Source organism: Cucurbita moschata, unplaced genomic scaffold (genome assembly GCF_002738365.1).
Source record: "Cucurbita moschata cultivar Rifu unplaced genomic scaffold, Cmos_1.0 Cmo_Scf00025, whole genome shotgun sequence".
Lineage (NCBI taxonomy): Eukaryota > Viridiplantae > Streptophyta > Magnoliopsida > Cucurbitales > Cucurbitaceae > Cucurbita > Cucurbita moschata.
Window position 1 is genome coordinate 76,601 of NW_019268541.1, and position 14,366 is coordinate 90,966.

Below are 14,366 nucleotides of genomic sequence, written 5' to 3' on the forward strand. Positions count from 1 at the left end.
CAGGAGCACCTTGCATCCTTGAACCGATAACCATCTTTCGGCTAACCTAGCCTCCTCCGTCCCTCAGGACCAATAATGGGTAGTACAAGAATATTCACCTATTGTCCAATTGACTACGTCTTTCAACCTAATCTTAGCCCTTGACTCACCCTCCGTAGACGAACCTTGCAGAGGAATCCTTGAATTAAATCCGCAATCTTAAAGTTTCCTACACTCCATCCATTCTCAACTTGTATTTAATATCGTCCATGTCCATTGGTACTTAAACCCTAAATCCTAGACGGAATGTACCCGAAGAAATGGGAGAATTCATGGCTTTCATGGTTGTCTGCACAAAACGATGAGCCATCTCATTTCCATAAACAAAACAAATTCCCCATGTGCTTCGCTTCCCTCTTCTACTGCAAATCGCATACTCCATTTCTTCCTCTACGTACTCCTCCCATAACCCTTTCCCATATGCGATATTCGAATACCCGAATCAATCCGCCTCACAATTTTAATATCGCCTCTTATTTCACCATTTTAAAATGAAATTTTACCGTTCATCGTTAAAATAATATTTAGTATCTTATTTATTATTCCGGTTCACCTTTAATACACAAAAACTAACCCCAAACAATAAACATAATAATTTTTTTTAAGAGCCCTCTCATGAACTAAAAAATAAATTTTTCGTGTGGATTAATGTTACGAAGATATTTTAAAAATTCTATCGTTTAAAGAAATATAATTTTAATATTATATCACCTGACTTATTTTCTATAATTATTAATAATAATAATAAATCAATCATCACTAATTTGACCTGATGGAGAATATAATTTCGGTTTCGTTCTCTTTTAGTCAACTAGAAAAAAACTCTTTTAGCTCCTATATCAAACGAGTTAAAATGAATATTTAATTTCTATAATTGACATATATTCTTTTTATTTAAGACGGAAGTTTAAATATCTCTATCCTATTAATTAATTTATTTATTGTAGTCAAAATAATGATCACACATTTAGTAATGTTTGAGCATTACATCTAATTCCATTTGAAAAAAACAATTATTATATCTATTTAACTCTCATAGTTACTCCAACAAACAAAATTCAGGGAATCCGCCTTTTTTTCTTCTTCTTCTTCTTCTTCTTAGTGTTAAGCGATTAAACCTTCCACCTTAAGAAATTCCCTAAAACTTCTGTTTAATTCCATAAAAAGTATAATAAAGTCTTTATACAACTTCAAAAAAAAAAAAAAAAATTAAACTTAGCTCCAACAATAATAAAGAGGATATGATGACTAAAAATGATTTAAAATAATAAAAAAAAATAATTACTTATATAAAAATGGTGCACTCAGTCGTAGACACTTCATGTTAAACATGTTTTGCTTGTTCAGTGACACCCTAAGAATTTTTCTAGGATTCATGCAAGTAAGGACAAAATATAGTGAAAGAACTCGTGTAGGTTTGTAAGGATAGTTTTTCACTCTAAGAGACAGAGAGAAGTATTGTGGAAGGACTAAGACATGTTGGATGATGAAAATCCCACATCCGCTAATTTAGGGAATGATCATGAGTTTATAATCAATTAATACTATCTTCATTAGTATGAGACATTTTGGGGAACCCAAAGCAGAACCATGAGGGCTTATGCTCAAAGTGAACAATATCATACCATTGCGGAGAGTTGTATTCATCTAATAGGATAGATTTACCGGCAACCAACTAAACTCCATGTCCGGTTCAGATAGACTGCCTCATTACCTCCATCCGTGTTTGTTAAGTATATGAATTCCAAATCCTAATCCAATTACACTTATTTATACTAATTATTTCCCATTTCTCTCACCTTAAATGCTTTCCCATACATATTACCAAATTAAAATTAAAAGAGTATTGGTCAAAACCCACATAAAATCCTCCCTTTTCCTTCCTCCTTCCATATTAAACTTAAAAAGAACACCATGCAATTTCACCATTAAATAACCTCCTCTCTTCTTCTTCTTCCTCCTTTCATGGCTTCCTCACACAGACTCCCACTCTTCCTTCTCCCACCATTACTCCTCCTCCTCCTCTTCCTTTTCCGGCCAAATTATCACAACCCTTTTCCTCTAATTATAACCCAAAACATCCCCTTTTTCCACCCATCCAAACACCCGCCACCGCCACCGCCACCGCCGCCCTCCGCCGACAAGGTTGTTTTGGATTCTTTATTTTTCTAATTATTTACTTCATGTTGCTGATGGGTTTGATTTGTTGGGTCTTGAAGAGGATCGAGGAGGATTTGGCGAGAGCTCGAGCGGAGATCCGAGAAGCCATTGTGCGGCGAAACTACACGTCGGAAATGGTGGAAAGCTTCATACCCAGAGGAAGGGTTTACAGAAACGCATACGCTTTCCATCAGTTAAGATTCCTCTGTCGCTTTTAATTCCCTTTCCATCTTTGCCTCTATAAAGTTTCTATGCTTTGTTTGTTTTCCCCGTAAAATAATTTTTTTTTTTCAAATAAGGAAAATTATTAATAATTATCACATTTTTGGGAAAAAAAAAAAAAGAAATAACGTATCGCATTCTTAATTTTGCCTTAAACGTTTCACATTCTCTAATATTCGATTTGCACGTTAATTTGATAAATAAATGACTTTTTTTTTTTTTTTAATTTCAACTTTTTTGCTTGTTAATATTACTGCATTAAAAAATTGGATCTTTTTTAATTAAGTCTCTGTGTTAAATTAATCATTTACAAATTTTTAAAAATTCATTATTTTTAAATTAATTGTTATTTTTTTAGGAATGGTAATAATATAATTTGAAGAAAAAAATGGATGGAATTAAAACATGATTAGTGTATTTTTTTTTTTTTAGGGTAGAATGATTAGGAAGAAATGGGCAGGGGCAGCGGCGGAGCCGCCTTGCCTCGTACTAAATCTAGGCTGCCCTAAATAATCGAACATTGTCACTATTGACGTTGTTCCTTTTGTTGTTTTTGGCCAAACAGTTGCCCATTCATCATCATTTAATTTATTTAATTTTTAAATTACTCCACGCCACTCCAATGGTTTATTTATATATATATATATATATTAATATTATTACTTTCTAAATTTACATATTTATTTTGTTTTATATTTTTATTCCTAAATTTTAAGCCATAAACCCTAAACTTAACTTTGCAAACGAGTTGAGTTGAGTTGGGGTATAGAGTTGTTTTATTATTATTAAATTTTTTTACGGGTAAGATTGAATTATAACTCTATTCTCGAGGTAGTCAGGTTGATTTGATAAAAAAAAATGTTTTGACCTTTTGACCCCATATTGTAGGGTGGATGATCTCGAAAGATATGAAAGATCTCCCTCAAAGCTGTGCATACGATTTTCATCTAATACGGCTTTCCACAAAATTCTATATGTATTTATGAGATCGAGTATGAAATTCTGTTTACTCACCTTAAATTGAGTATTTGTTTCCCTCCCTTTTCTGTTAGGATTGGAAATATTGTATAGGTTTCCGAAACAGTGTAAAAAGAGGTGTTTCGAATCATTATTATTTGACTCAAATCAACTTGGGAACTGACCTGAATTTGTTAGTTTTCCAAAATTTCAACCGCCCAACTTTACTTTTATAATTTGGGTTAAGTAGTCTATGTTGGATGATGAAGGTCCACATCTGCTAATTTAGGGAATGATCATGAGTTTATAATTAAGGAATACTCTCTCCATTGGTACGAGACTTTTTGGGAAGCCCAAAGCAAAACCATGAGAGCTTATGCTCAAAGTGGATAATATCATACTATTATGGAGAGTCGTGTTCGTGTTATGTCTAACCGTCTGGATTGGAGTTGAAAAGAAGTGTAATGTTACTAATAGTTTCCGTTTTTCTTGGTGCATAAGCTCAGGAGTCATATTGAGATGGTGAAGAGGTTCAAAGTATGGACCTACAAGGAAGGAGAGCAGCCATTGATCCACGATGGGCCGATGAAAAACATATACTCAATCGAGGGTCACTTCATCGACGAGATGGACAGCGGAAAAAGCCCATTTTCGGCCCAAAATCCAGATGAGGCCCATGTCTTCTTCTTGCCCGTAAGCATCGCTTACATCATCGAATACATCTACACGCCCATCACCACTTACGCACGTGACCGCCTCATTCGCATTTTCAAGGACTATGTGACCGTCGTAGCCAATCGGTACCCTTACTGGAACCGAACTCGAGGCGCCGATCATTTCATGGCCTCCTGCCACGATTGGGTAAGTTTTTCACGGATTTAATTTGTTCATAATCTGTGGAGGAAGAACTGTGAAGTTAACAAAATTAACATTCTGGAAAGCTTTCAGGCGCCTGACATCACGCAAGCGGATCCTGACCTCTTCAAATATCTCATCAGAGTTCTCTGCAATGCGAACACATCCGAAGGCTTCAATCCTGTGCGAGATGCGTCGTTGCCGGAGATTAACTTACCTGCAAATTTCCAACTCAATCTTTCTCGATCTGGCCAACCGCCAGAGAATCGCTCGATTCTGGCGTTTTTCGCCGGCGGAGCGCATGGATTCATCCGCAAGATGCTATTCGAGCATTGGAAGGATAAAGACGACGAAATCCAGGTCCACGAGTACCTTCATAAAGGCCAGAACTACGGCGAATTTATTAGTCGGAGCAGATTCTGTCTGTGCCCTAGCGGATATGAAGTTGCAAGCCCTAGGTTAGTGGAAGCGATCCAAGGTGGTTGCGTACCGGTTATAATCTCTGATTATTACTCGTTGCCGTTCGACGATGTGCTCGATTGGAGCAAATTCTCTCTGCGGATTCCGTCGAAGAAAATTCCGGAGATCAAGAAGATCTTGAAAGGCATTTCGCCGGCGAAGTACTTGAAATTGCAGCAAGGTGTGATGAAAGTGCAGAGACATTTTGAGGTCCATCGGCCGGCGAAGCCGTTTGATGTGTTTCATATGGTGCTTCACTCAGTTTGGCTTAGACGACTCAATATTAGGCCTTCGCATTGAACATTGTCTTACAAAAAAAATTAATTTGTTTGAATATTAAAAATTTAAATATTTTTGTTTTGATAGTAGACGGACGAGAGAGACAAAGAAGAAATATTAATTTTATTTTTGCAAAATCGTTTAAATAATAAATTTTACTTAAGTATTTTATTTGCCACGTCAATAATTGAAAAGAGACAATTATTTTCGTTGAACGTCGTTTACATTAGCAAATTTAATACCATAGTATTAATTAAAATTAGAATAATTAAAATGTTATAAACTATTAACCTAAAGTTTTTTAATTAGATTATTGGGCACCGCCAAACTTTAAGAAATTACATAATATTGGAACCGACATTTTGGATTTATGAGGCGGGTGAGCTGTCTCAAAGGACCATCTTATTCCTACGCCAAAGTGTTGCGTCTTTTAAAAACTAAATAAAAACACAACGCAAACTGGCGGCCAGCATAATACATTGTTTTATATATAATTTAAAACCACTTTTAATAATAAACATGATTATTATTATTATTTATTTATTTTTGGAAAAATAAAATCCAACTCTTTCTTGCCTGTTGGTCCAAAGCATCTGGATGATGACCAGAAAAGAAAAAGATGACAATAATTGTATCACCAAAAATATATTAATAAATAAATAATTATAGAAAACTGTCAATAATCATTACATATAGTTTATAAATAAAGTTGACATTTCCTCCCGAGTGATTTTTTTTTTTTTTAAATATTGAGTAAATAATTAATGAAAAATTAGGTTAATAATATATTGATCTTACGTTGGTTGGAGAGGGGACGAAATATTCTTTATAAAAGTATAGAAATCTCTGCCTAACAAATGTATTTTAAAATTGTGAGACTAAGGACTATACGTAACAGGCAAAAACGGATAATGTTTAGTAACGGTGGGAAAAAGTAGGGTCGAGATATCCCCACGCCTCCGAACTAGACGTGAAGGTCTCCTCTCATTCAACTCTCTAGAGGAGAATCTCCACTCATTGCTTCCCATGAGTATACCATGAAGTTACAAAAGTTGTACCTGTAAACCAACCTCCTACGACAAAATAGGCACAAGGAAAGAGCGGAGCCGGAGCCTGCCATGTTCGCCCGCTAGGCCGAGTGTTCGCTGGATCTATTCATAAAAAAGAATCGATTCAGGGATTTTTTTTTTACTTAATTTCTAAAAAAGTAAGTTATCTACTCCATCCGACTAGTTTCGAGTTCGAGTCCCGGGCAACCTATATTAATGAGGATTCTATATCAATTTATAGATGAAACCGAGATAGTTATCTTTCAGAAAATTGTAACGATAGTGGAGTGCTTTGAACTGTTACAAATGGTATCCAAGTCAATGTTCTCTATTTCTTATAAAAATTGTTTTAAAACTGATAATAAGTTCAAGACTTTATTATCTTACCAATTTAAATAAATTCAGATTCTCCCTTTTTCAATTGTATTTATTAAAAAAAAAAACACATCGTATTTTCTCGTTTGCATATATTAGTTAAATGTAATTTAAACAAAACATTATGATAAATACTAATTATGGGTTGCACTCATTGTTTGCTTGTTGGTGTTCAATTACAATTTATTTTTTAAATAATAAAATATATATTTTTTAGTGTGTAATTCAATCGTGCTACTAAAAAAAAAAAACTCATGATACTTAATATTATTGAAATGTTAATAAATTAAATGACAATTGGATTTCACAATAAATATATTATTACTTTAAAATATATATAGTCAAAGATATTTGATTTGTTATTAATATGTTCAACTAATTCAAATTTATATGTTTTTTTTTAATTAAATTTATTTGTTTTACACTCATTCTATTTTTGTATTTGCATTTTCAAGTGTAATTTTAATTCACTTGTTTAAAAATAAATATTAAAAATAGTAATTACAATTAGTTTATAAATTTTGAAAATAAAAGAAAATAATATTTTAATCTACTTTTAAAAAAAACTATTTTCTCCCATTAATATAGCCGTTTATTAATAAGTACATTCAGCTCCAAAATTTCAACCAGTGATATGAAATATTTAATTGGGCTTTTATTCTAAAGTCGTGGACGACAGATCAGCATCTTTCACAACACGTGGCAAGATCTCAATAATGTAATGCAGGAAGCAGATGAAAACGCGTAATAGAAGAATGATTCCCATTTTAACTTCAGCGCAGTACTAATTCTTGCAACTCCGTATTTGTCTGACAGCGAAGATTATAAGAGACAGATTTAGAGAAAATTAAATTGCATTAAATAAAATAAAAAGTAGAAAATGAAAAATATTATTTAAAAAAATAATGGTTAAAGCTCTGGAAGACGCCGACGAGTCGACTACCATATAGAGAGCTTCACATTTGGGACTTTTCTTTGGTTGTAGACTACCCTCCGATCGACCTGTCTTCTCTCTTTCTCGATTCCGTTTCAGGTATATCGAGCTCTGTGATCTTTAATTTGTTCCTGATTTTCTGTTTCGTATCTCTGCTTGAACTGTGGATGAGGTTTTGTGTTGCGTTGAATCGCGCTCTACTTGATTTAGATCTTTCTATTCAGTCTAGATTTTGTCTATTTTTCCTTGTGTATACTGATAACGGCACACTCTTGGTTTAAGTTTAGTGCAATCTAGGTTGTTCGGTTCGATTCCGACCTTTCCCTTTTGAGCTTACTGGCGATTCAATTTGTGTTTTTAATGACAGTAAATTTATATTTATTGATGAATTCATGGCGTATCTCTGGAAATAGTTGTTTTGAAATTTGAGTTTCTATTTTTTAAACTCGGTTTTTTGAAATTTTGTTGCCGGAATTCTAAAATTTTGGGTGTCGGCGAGAATATTGCTGATGGATATGATATTTAATATGATTCTCGACTACCTTGACGGCTTTCTATTTGCTTCAATTTTGCCTTTGAATTTGCAGATCAATTGACAAATCTTGATATTAATTAATTATGAAGATTTATGCATTATGCAATGTATCGTAGTTCATTTTTGTGTGTAGTTTATGTTTGTGCAAGCTGAACCATGTCAAATTTCTGCCTTTCCTGTAGGTTTCTTAACAGCGAGGGAGAGAGGATGTCAGGTGGGGGTACACAGAACAGCTTAAGAAAAGCACTGGGGGCCCTGAAGGATACTACCACAGTTTCATTAGCTAAAGTTAACAGTGATTATAAGGTACTATAAGTCCTACTCGTACTGCATCTCAATAGCCTGGATCTATCTCACATTCTTGGGGCGATGTTGAATTCAGGAATTAGACATTGCTATAGTGAAGGCAACAAATCATGTTGAACGTCCTGCAAAAGAAAAACATATCCGAGGTGTGTTCTTTGATGCTCTTCTGAAGATAGTATTAATCTTGTCCGATTGAATGTCTCTTCACATGTTCTTCATCTGAACTTCACATTTTTATTTGATAATGTGTTTCTTCTACCTGATGTTGTACGATTATATAACTCGTAATATTAAAATGAGATGGTTTTGGACTTTATCTGCAGCTATATTCGCGGCTATCTCAGCTACCAGGCCTAGGGCTGATGTTGCATATTGCATTCATGCTTTGGCAAGAAGATTATCAAAGACGCATAATTGGGCAGTAAGTCTACATGTCTTACCATCATATGCATTACAAATCTGTACTCTTTTCACATCAACTGCCATCATAAACAAGATATACTGTCCCGTTTCAAAGTTCTAAGTAGAACATTCAGTCTTTCTATAACTTTTTGAGCTTACATCCTCTGTATTATTGTGCATGTTAACAGTGCTGGTAAATGTTACATTTGACATTGTGGTCTATTATGTCAGTTCTGTGAACTCTTTGCAAAGTCTTAGGGAAAGTAAGTTATATAAAAGCATCTCTATCTGTTGTGGACGTAAAATTGATGGTGGCGTTCGTACCGAAAAAGTGTTCCACTTACAAGTAATATTTGTAGACACAGTTTATCCATTGGAAAGTACCTGATTATTTATTTCAAATTTAGATGGCTTGGGTTTAGATTTCATCTCCAATTAAGATTTGTAGTGCTTGTTAAACTTTGTTAACGTATTATTATTTCATTCTGTAGGTTGCATTAAAGACTTTGGTTGTTATCCATCGTGCTTTGCGGGAAGTAGACCCCACATTTCACGAAGAACTCATTAACTATGGCAGGAGAAGAAACCACATGCTTAATTTATCTCATTTTAAGGACGATTCCAGTGCTAATGGTACCTCCTCTAAGGCATTTGATTTGAAAAAGAAAATATAAAAAGATTGAAAATCTCAATCTAAAACATTTCGTGTGCTGCATGTAGCATGGGATTATTCTGCTTGGGTTCGTTCATATGCCTTATTTTTGGAGGAGAGGTTGGAATGTTTCCGTGTGCTGAAGTATGACGTTGAGACAGATCGTGCGGTAAGGAAATACTCTTCTTTAGTTGATTAACTATCCTTTTATTTTCATTCGATCTTTTAATTTGCTTTCTAGGAGACTAAACTACTACTTCCTTCTCCAATTCTCCAATTGGTGCATGCACACCTTGTGTTTATCATAAACAAAGGTTTCTTTTTCTTGTTCTTTTTATTTTTTTAAAAGGAAACTAATATTATTAGTTCGAGAATAATAAAGAAGAGGAAGAGGGAACTAACTTCGTAAATGAATGGAGTTAAAAAAAACTCCTCTCGTGTACTTGCTTATTAAAAGAGGAATAATCACAAAAAGCCTGAAAAAGAGACACCACCATAGGGAGACCCAGGAAACCATTTTCTCAAAATTCTTGCGGTGTTGAAAAGGTTGCCTCAAGAGTGTATTGGTTCCTCTCCACCCAAATTGCCCAAAAAACTGCAGCCACCAAAAGTCTCCTTCGGGACCTTCATTTCGAAATAAATTTTGCAATATTCTGTGGATGGCTTTGGATTTGGCAAATGATATGATTGGCCAAAGAGGACCAAGAGAAGAGAAGGTGCTGGAAGTATGCTCCAGACTCTCCCAGTTTCCCTGTCCACGGCATGAAAGATGCTTCTGATGAAAGCCACTGCAACATTTCCTTTATGATTCCTTTTAAAGCCCAAGTCCCTAGAAGATAAATAATGAGACCAAGCTTGCTCGAACCTCATCTTGTGTTTAGAGAGTACAAGGCATGGGAACTATCATTGAGAGGCGCTTGTCACCAATTCACTGCATCTAATTGCTATTTGGGTTTCATATAATTGAGAATGTTGTTTCAGCTACATTGAGGTAAATTTTATGGATAATGGTGCAGAGAACCAAAGATCTAGATACTGCTGAGTTGCTTGAGCAGTTGCCAGCATTACAAGAGCTTCTATATCGGGTACTTGGTTGTCAGGTAATTTATGACCCTTGCTTCAGGTAGATGTAATTATATCCCAGTGACTAGGTTTTTATTACTGAAAATAATGCGGTATGGTTTTGTTTTTAAATATGAGAACTTCCTGGATTTTTCCTTAATTATTGTGGAACATTTTTTACTTCTTTACAGCCTCAAGGAGCCGCCGTTCATAATTTTGTAATTCAGCTAGCCCTTTCATTGGTATGAACCTCTTACATTCTTGCATGTCCAGTGAGAAAGCTTTACTCGTTTGCATGGCTGGTCCTTCTCATTCTCATGTTTTTTTTTATCCTTTTGCAGGTTGCTTCTGAGAGCATCAAAATTTATCAAGCCATCAGTGATGGTACGGTAAACTTAGTTGACAAGGTAAGAATTGATCTGATTGCCAGATAAGCTTGATGTAAATGCAAAAACTGAAACTAACAGTCTTAAAATTCAGTTTTTCGAGATGCAACGGCAAGATGCAATGAAAGCCCTGGAAATTTACAGGCGGGCTGGCCAGCAGGTATTGGCACCAGGCTTGCCGTTTTTGTCAATTCATAGTAGTGCACAAGATATGAGTTGTATTGACATGACTGTAACTTTCTCCATTTTTGCAGGCGGAGAGGCTCTCTGAGTTCTATGAAGTTTGTAAAAATCTTGATATTGGGCGTGGCCAGACATTTACAAAGATTGAACAGGTAGGTTGTCCTCCCTTTGCTATCTGCCTTTTTTATGTCCCCCTCCACACACAAACACACATAAAAAGTACTGAGTTCTGTATCTTGGTTCACATTTTGAAGCCCCCTGCATCATTTTTACAAGCCATGGAAGAATATGTAAGAGAAGCTCCACGGACTTCAACCATTCGTAAGGATCAGGTAGTGTTTGCCCCTCGTCAATTATTCATTGTTTTTTATGCTCTCCCAACTTTTTTGTTCTCCAAGTCCTCTTAAACCGCTCGAAACCAAGACGTCCTCTGAAAATCCACCTGAATAAATGGCATCTCATTTCTAATAAATTAAATCACCTGAACTATTTTTGGGGCACCATAATAAGCAGGTTGCTGATGCTAAACTGGCTGCTCCTAAAGACATTTTGGCCATCGAGTACAAGAAGGAACCGGCAGCGCAAGTTGAACAGCCAGTGGCACCTCCACCAGCCCCGTCTCCCCCACCACCTGAACCAGTTAAAGTAGAACCAGCCGTGACTGAGCCACCTGACTTGTTGGTAAACTTCTACTGCTAGTCAATCTACTCTTGATATCAGTAGATTAAGACATAAAACTATGATTCGTAAGTAGTTTATAATTTACCACAAAGAATTTCGCCAATCATTTTCTTTAAAATATTAAACTATATATTAAATTTATCATGAATTCTGATCTTTTTATAACGTATATTACTAACAAATTATTTACTGTACATGCTTGTCCATGATCGAGAAGAGACTTTATTGGAGTTACCAGTTGTCCCATAACTCAAATTTAATTTTACGTAGTTAGAATTGTTTATTTTAATGCTTGAAAGAAATTGTATGGTCTTCAGAATCTCCGGAAGTAAATAGGGTAGGTATTTTGAAATTTTCAAATAAACAAACACTAAAGTATCTATGAAAAAAATAAAACAAAAGTAGATTGCACATATTACAAACATATTTGTTACTAATTTGAAGTGAGATAACTCCTCTAGAAATATATTTTCTGAGATAATTATCTGCTTTTGGTTAGGGTTTGAATGATCCTGTACCTGAGGCTACTTCCAATTTGGATGAAAAGAATTCTCTGGCGTTGGCTATTGTCCCAGATGGTAGTTCTCTTCTTTCTTTCTGCATTTCCTTCGAATTTCAGTAGCTATAGAAACATTCAATATGTTCTTGGGTGAAGCAAAATTTGAAGTGATTATGTTCCAAATTTTTTTGTGAAGTTACATTTTAGAAGTCAGTAAAGAAATGGGGAACTTTGAAACTTTAAGCTTGTGTGTGATAACTGAATTATTATACACGTGGAGTCAGCTGGACTAATTTTACTGCTTGTGATCACAGCCGATCAAAAAACCAGTTCTGCTCCAAGCCAAGTTAATGGTACTACAACTACCGGCTGGGAATTGGCACTTGTTACGGCACCAAGCTCAAATGAAAATGTAGCTGCTACAAGCAAATTGGTACTTATCTTCTCCCACTAAACATCAAATTTTGCATTCATATTGAATGTATAAACACGATAGTGACGTAAATCAGTAACATTTCCCAACTTTTATTCTATCCTTGCATCAAAATATGTCCAGCAAACTATTATTCTTCTACTTCTCTTAACTTCTAAACAACGTTCTATTCTCTCTTTGCCAAATTATGAATATTATTCTGATAATGATTTGAACTCATTGCCAAAGGCCGGAGGTTTGGACTTGCTTACATTAGACAGCTTGTATGATGATGCAATCAGAAGAAATAATCAGAACGTGAGTTACAATCCATGGGAGCCAGTCCCAGTGCATGGTGCCATGGTGCAACAACAGCCAATCCATGATCCCTTTTTTGCCTCGTCTGCTGTGGCTGCACCTCATTCAGTACAAATGTCAGCTATGGCCAACCAGCAGCAAGCTTTCATGTTGCATCAGCACCAGCATCAGCAACAGATGATGATGATGGCTCCCCCACCGCAACAGTCGAATCCTTTCGGAAATCCTCATGGAACCAATGGCCACCACTACGGTCCGGGTATGCCTGTTCATGCTTCCAATCCATATGCTGGTCTCATTTAACATTATTCAAAGAAATATACTCTTATAGGAATGTTAACGATCAAGCTTTTTTTGGATTGGGAACTGCTAAATATGGAGTATACAGATGTACAATATGTTGTGTATGTGCAGTAGTTAAGCTTAGCTAGAGTGAGATTCTTTTGATAATAATTAGTGAGACAGGCTTTTGATTGATTATTTGTGTCATGAAAGATGGTAATAATGTTTTAGATACTTTGGCAAATTTGCTGGCAAACCTGCTTCGCTATTGTGAATCATTAAGCAGAAAAATTTCTAGTTTTCTTTTTTCCTTTTTGTTTCCTTATTTACTTATTTATTTATTTTTTTGCTGTATGGCTACATAATTTAATTGAAAATATTTTATTTTTCTTTTTAATCAAACGAAATTCAATATATATTTTTTTCCCTGGGCGGTTTGTGTTAGGAATCACGACTCTCCACAATGGTATGATATTGTCCACTTTGAGCATAAGCTCTCATGGCTTTGCTTTGGGCTTCCCCAAAAGGCCTCATACCAATGAAGATAGTATTCCTCACTTATAAACCCATGATCTTCCACTAAATTAACCAATGTGGGACACTCCCAATCCCAATAATCCTCAACAATCCTCCCCTCGAACAAAGCACACTATAAGCCTCCCCTGAGGCTTATGGAGCTCTCGAATAGCCTCCCCTTAATTGAGGCTCGACTCCTTCTCTGGAGCCCTCGAACAAAGTACACCATTTGTTCGACACTTTAGTCACTTTTGACTACACCTTCGAGGCTCGCCATTCTTTGTTCGATATTTGAGGATTCTATTGGCATGGTTAGGTTTAGGGCATGGCTCTGATACCATGTTAGGAATCACGACTCTCCACAATGGTATGATATTGTCCACTTTGAGCATAAGCTCTCATGGCTTTGCTTTGGGCTTCCCCAAAAGGCCTCATACCAATGAAGATAGTATTCCTCACTTATAAACCCATGATCTTCCACTAAATTAACCAATGTGGGACACTCCCAATCCCAATAATCCTCAACAGTTTGCCCAATGGCACCTTGGCAAGGGACAAGGGAACAGAGCCAAGACATCATGTTCTTAGTTTTACTGACCGAATTGGGAGAAACCAGTAGATTGGGTACCAGGTAAAAAAATGTTAATTATTATTTTATTTTTAAAAATTGACTTCTGGTATTTACTTTATAAATAAATGTTTAATTTATTTTGTCTCTGATTTTACTTGTCGAATTGTGTTCCCGGAGCATTATGAACGTTTTATTATTTAAATTTAATTTGTTATAAACTTATTTTAAAACA

General features: G+C 35.4%; 2 protein-coding genes across 6 annotated transcripts; both read left to right on the forward strand.

Moving 5' to 3' along the window:
* Nucleotides 1–1,876: 1,876 nt before the first annotated feature.
* On the forward strand, nucleotides 1,877–5,078 carry LOC111461454 (probable glycosyltransferase At5g20260). Of its 3 annotated transcripts, none has more exons than XM_023104977.1 (4): nucleotides 1,877–2,184; nucleotides 2,259–2,392; nucleotides 3,885–4,239; nucleotides 4,327–5,078. In XM_023104977.1, the coding sequence occupies exons 1-4, from the start codon at nucleotides 2,005–2,007 to the stop codon at nucleotides 4,990–4,992; spliced, it is 1,335 nt and encodes a 444-aa protein (XP_022960745.1). In that variant the 5' UTR covers nucleotides 1,877–2,004; the 3' UTR covers nucleotides 4,993–5,078. The 3 variants fall into 3 exon arrangements, with proteins under 3 accessions (XP_022960745.1, XP_022960747.1, XP_022960746.1); XM_023104979.1 differs by having other exon boundaries at nucleotides 1,949–2,184; nucleotides 3,880–4,239; XM_023104978.1 differs by lacking the exon at nucleotides 1,877–2,184 and adding an exon at nucleotides 3,310–3,413 and having other exon boundaries at nucleotides 2,375–2,392.
* Nucleotides 5,079–7,275: 2,197 nt separating this feature from the next.
* On the forward strand, nucleotides 7,276–13,357 carry LOC111461453 (putative clathrin assembly protein At5g35200). Of its 3 annotated transcripts, none has more exons than XM_023104975.1 (16): nucleotides 7,276–7,428; nucleotides 8,059–8,170; nucleotides 8,247–8,316; nucleotides 8,494–8,591; nucleotides 9,064–9,205; nucleotides 9,293–9,393; nucleotides 10,241–10,324; nucleotides 10,478–10,528; nucleotides 10,628–10,693; nucleotides 10,767–10,832; nucleotides 10,927–11,007; nucleotides 11,110–11,187; nucleotides 11,366–11,536; nucleotides 12,036–12,114; nucleotides 12,350–12,468; nucleotides 12,697–13,357. In XM_023104975.1, exons 2-16 carry the CDS (start codon nucleotides 8,072–8,074, stop codon nucleotides 13,066–13,068), a joined length of 1,677 nt encoding a protein of 558 aa, XP_022960743.1. In that variant the 5' UTR covers nucleotides 7,276–7,428; nucleotides 8,059–8,071; the 3' UTR covers nucleotides 13,069–13,357. The 3 variants fall into 3 exon arrangements, with proteins under 3 accessions (XP_022960743.1, XP_022960742.1, XP_022960744.1); XM_023104974.1 differs by having other exon boundaries at nucleotides 7,277–7,428; nucleotides 8,047–8,170; XM_023104976.1 differs by having other exon boundaries at nucleotides 7,278–7,428; nucleotides 8,047–8,170; nucleotides 11,369–11,536.
* Nucleotides 13,358–14,366: the final 1,009 nt, after the last annotated feature.

What these genes read in the sequence shown, in the direction of transcription:
- LOC111461454 (XM_023104977.1), top strand. Translation starts at nt 2,005, where the DNA reads ATGGCTTCCTCACACAGACTCCCACTCTTCCTTCTCCCACCATTACTC. An exon ending in CGCCGCCCTCCGCCGACAAG is followed by an intron (nt 2,185 to 2,258) that starts GTTGTTTTGGAT and finishes TGGGTCTTGAAG; the next exon opens with AGGATCGAGGAGGATTTGGC. An exon ending in TGGCCTCCTGCCACGATTGG is followed by an intron (nt 4,240 to 4,326) that starts GTAAGTTTTTCA and finishes GAAAGCTTTCAG; the next exon opens with GCGCCTGACATCACGCAAGC.
- LOC111461453 (XM_023104975.1), top strand. Translation starts at nt 8,072, where the DNA reads ATGTCAGGTGGGGGTACACAGAACAGCTTAAGAAAAGCACTGGGGGCC. An exon ending in GGACGATTCCAGTGCTAATG is followed by an intron (nt 9,206 to 9,292) that starts GTACCTCCTCTA and finishes TGCTGCATGTAG; the next exon opens with CATGGGATTATTCTGCTTGG. An exon ending in ATCGGGTACTTGGTTGTCAG is followed by an intron (nt 10,325 to 10,477) that starts GTAATTTATGAC and finishes ACTTCTTTACAG; the next exon opens with CCTCAAGGAGCCGCCGTTCA.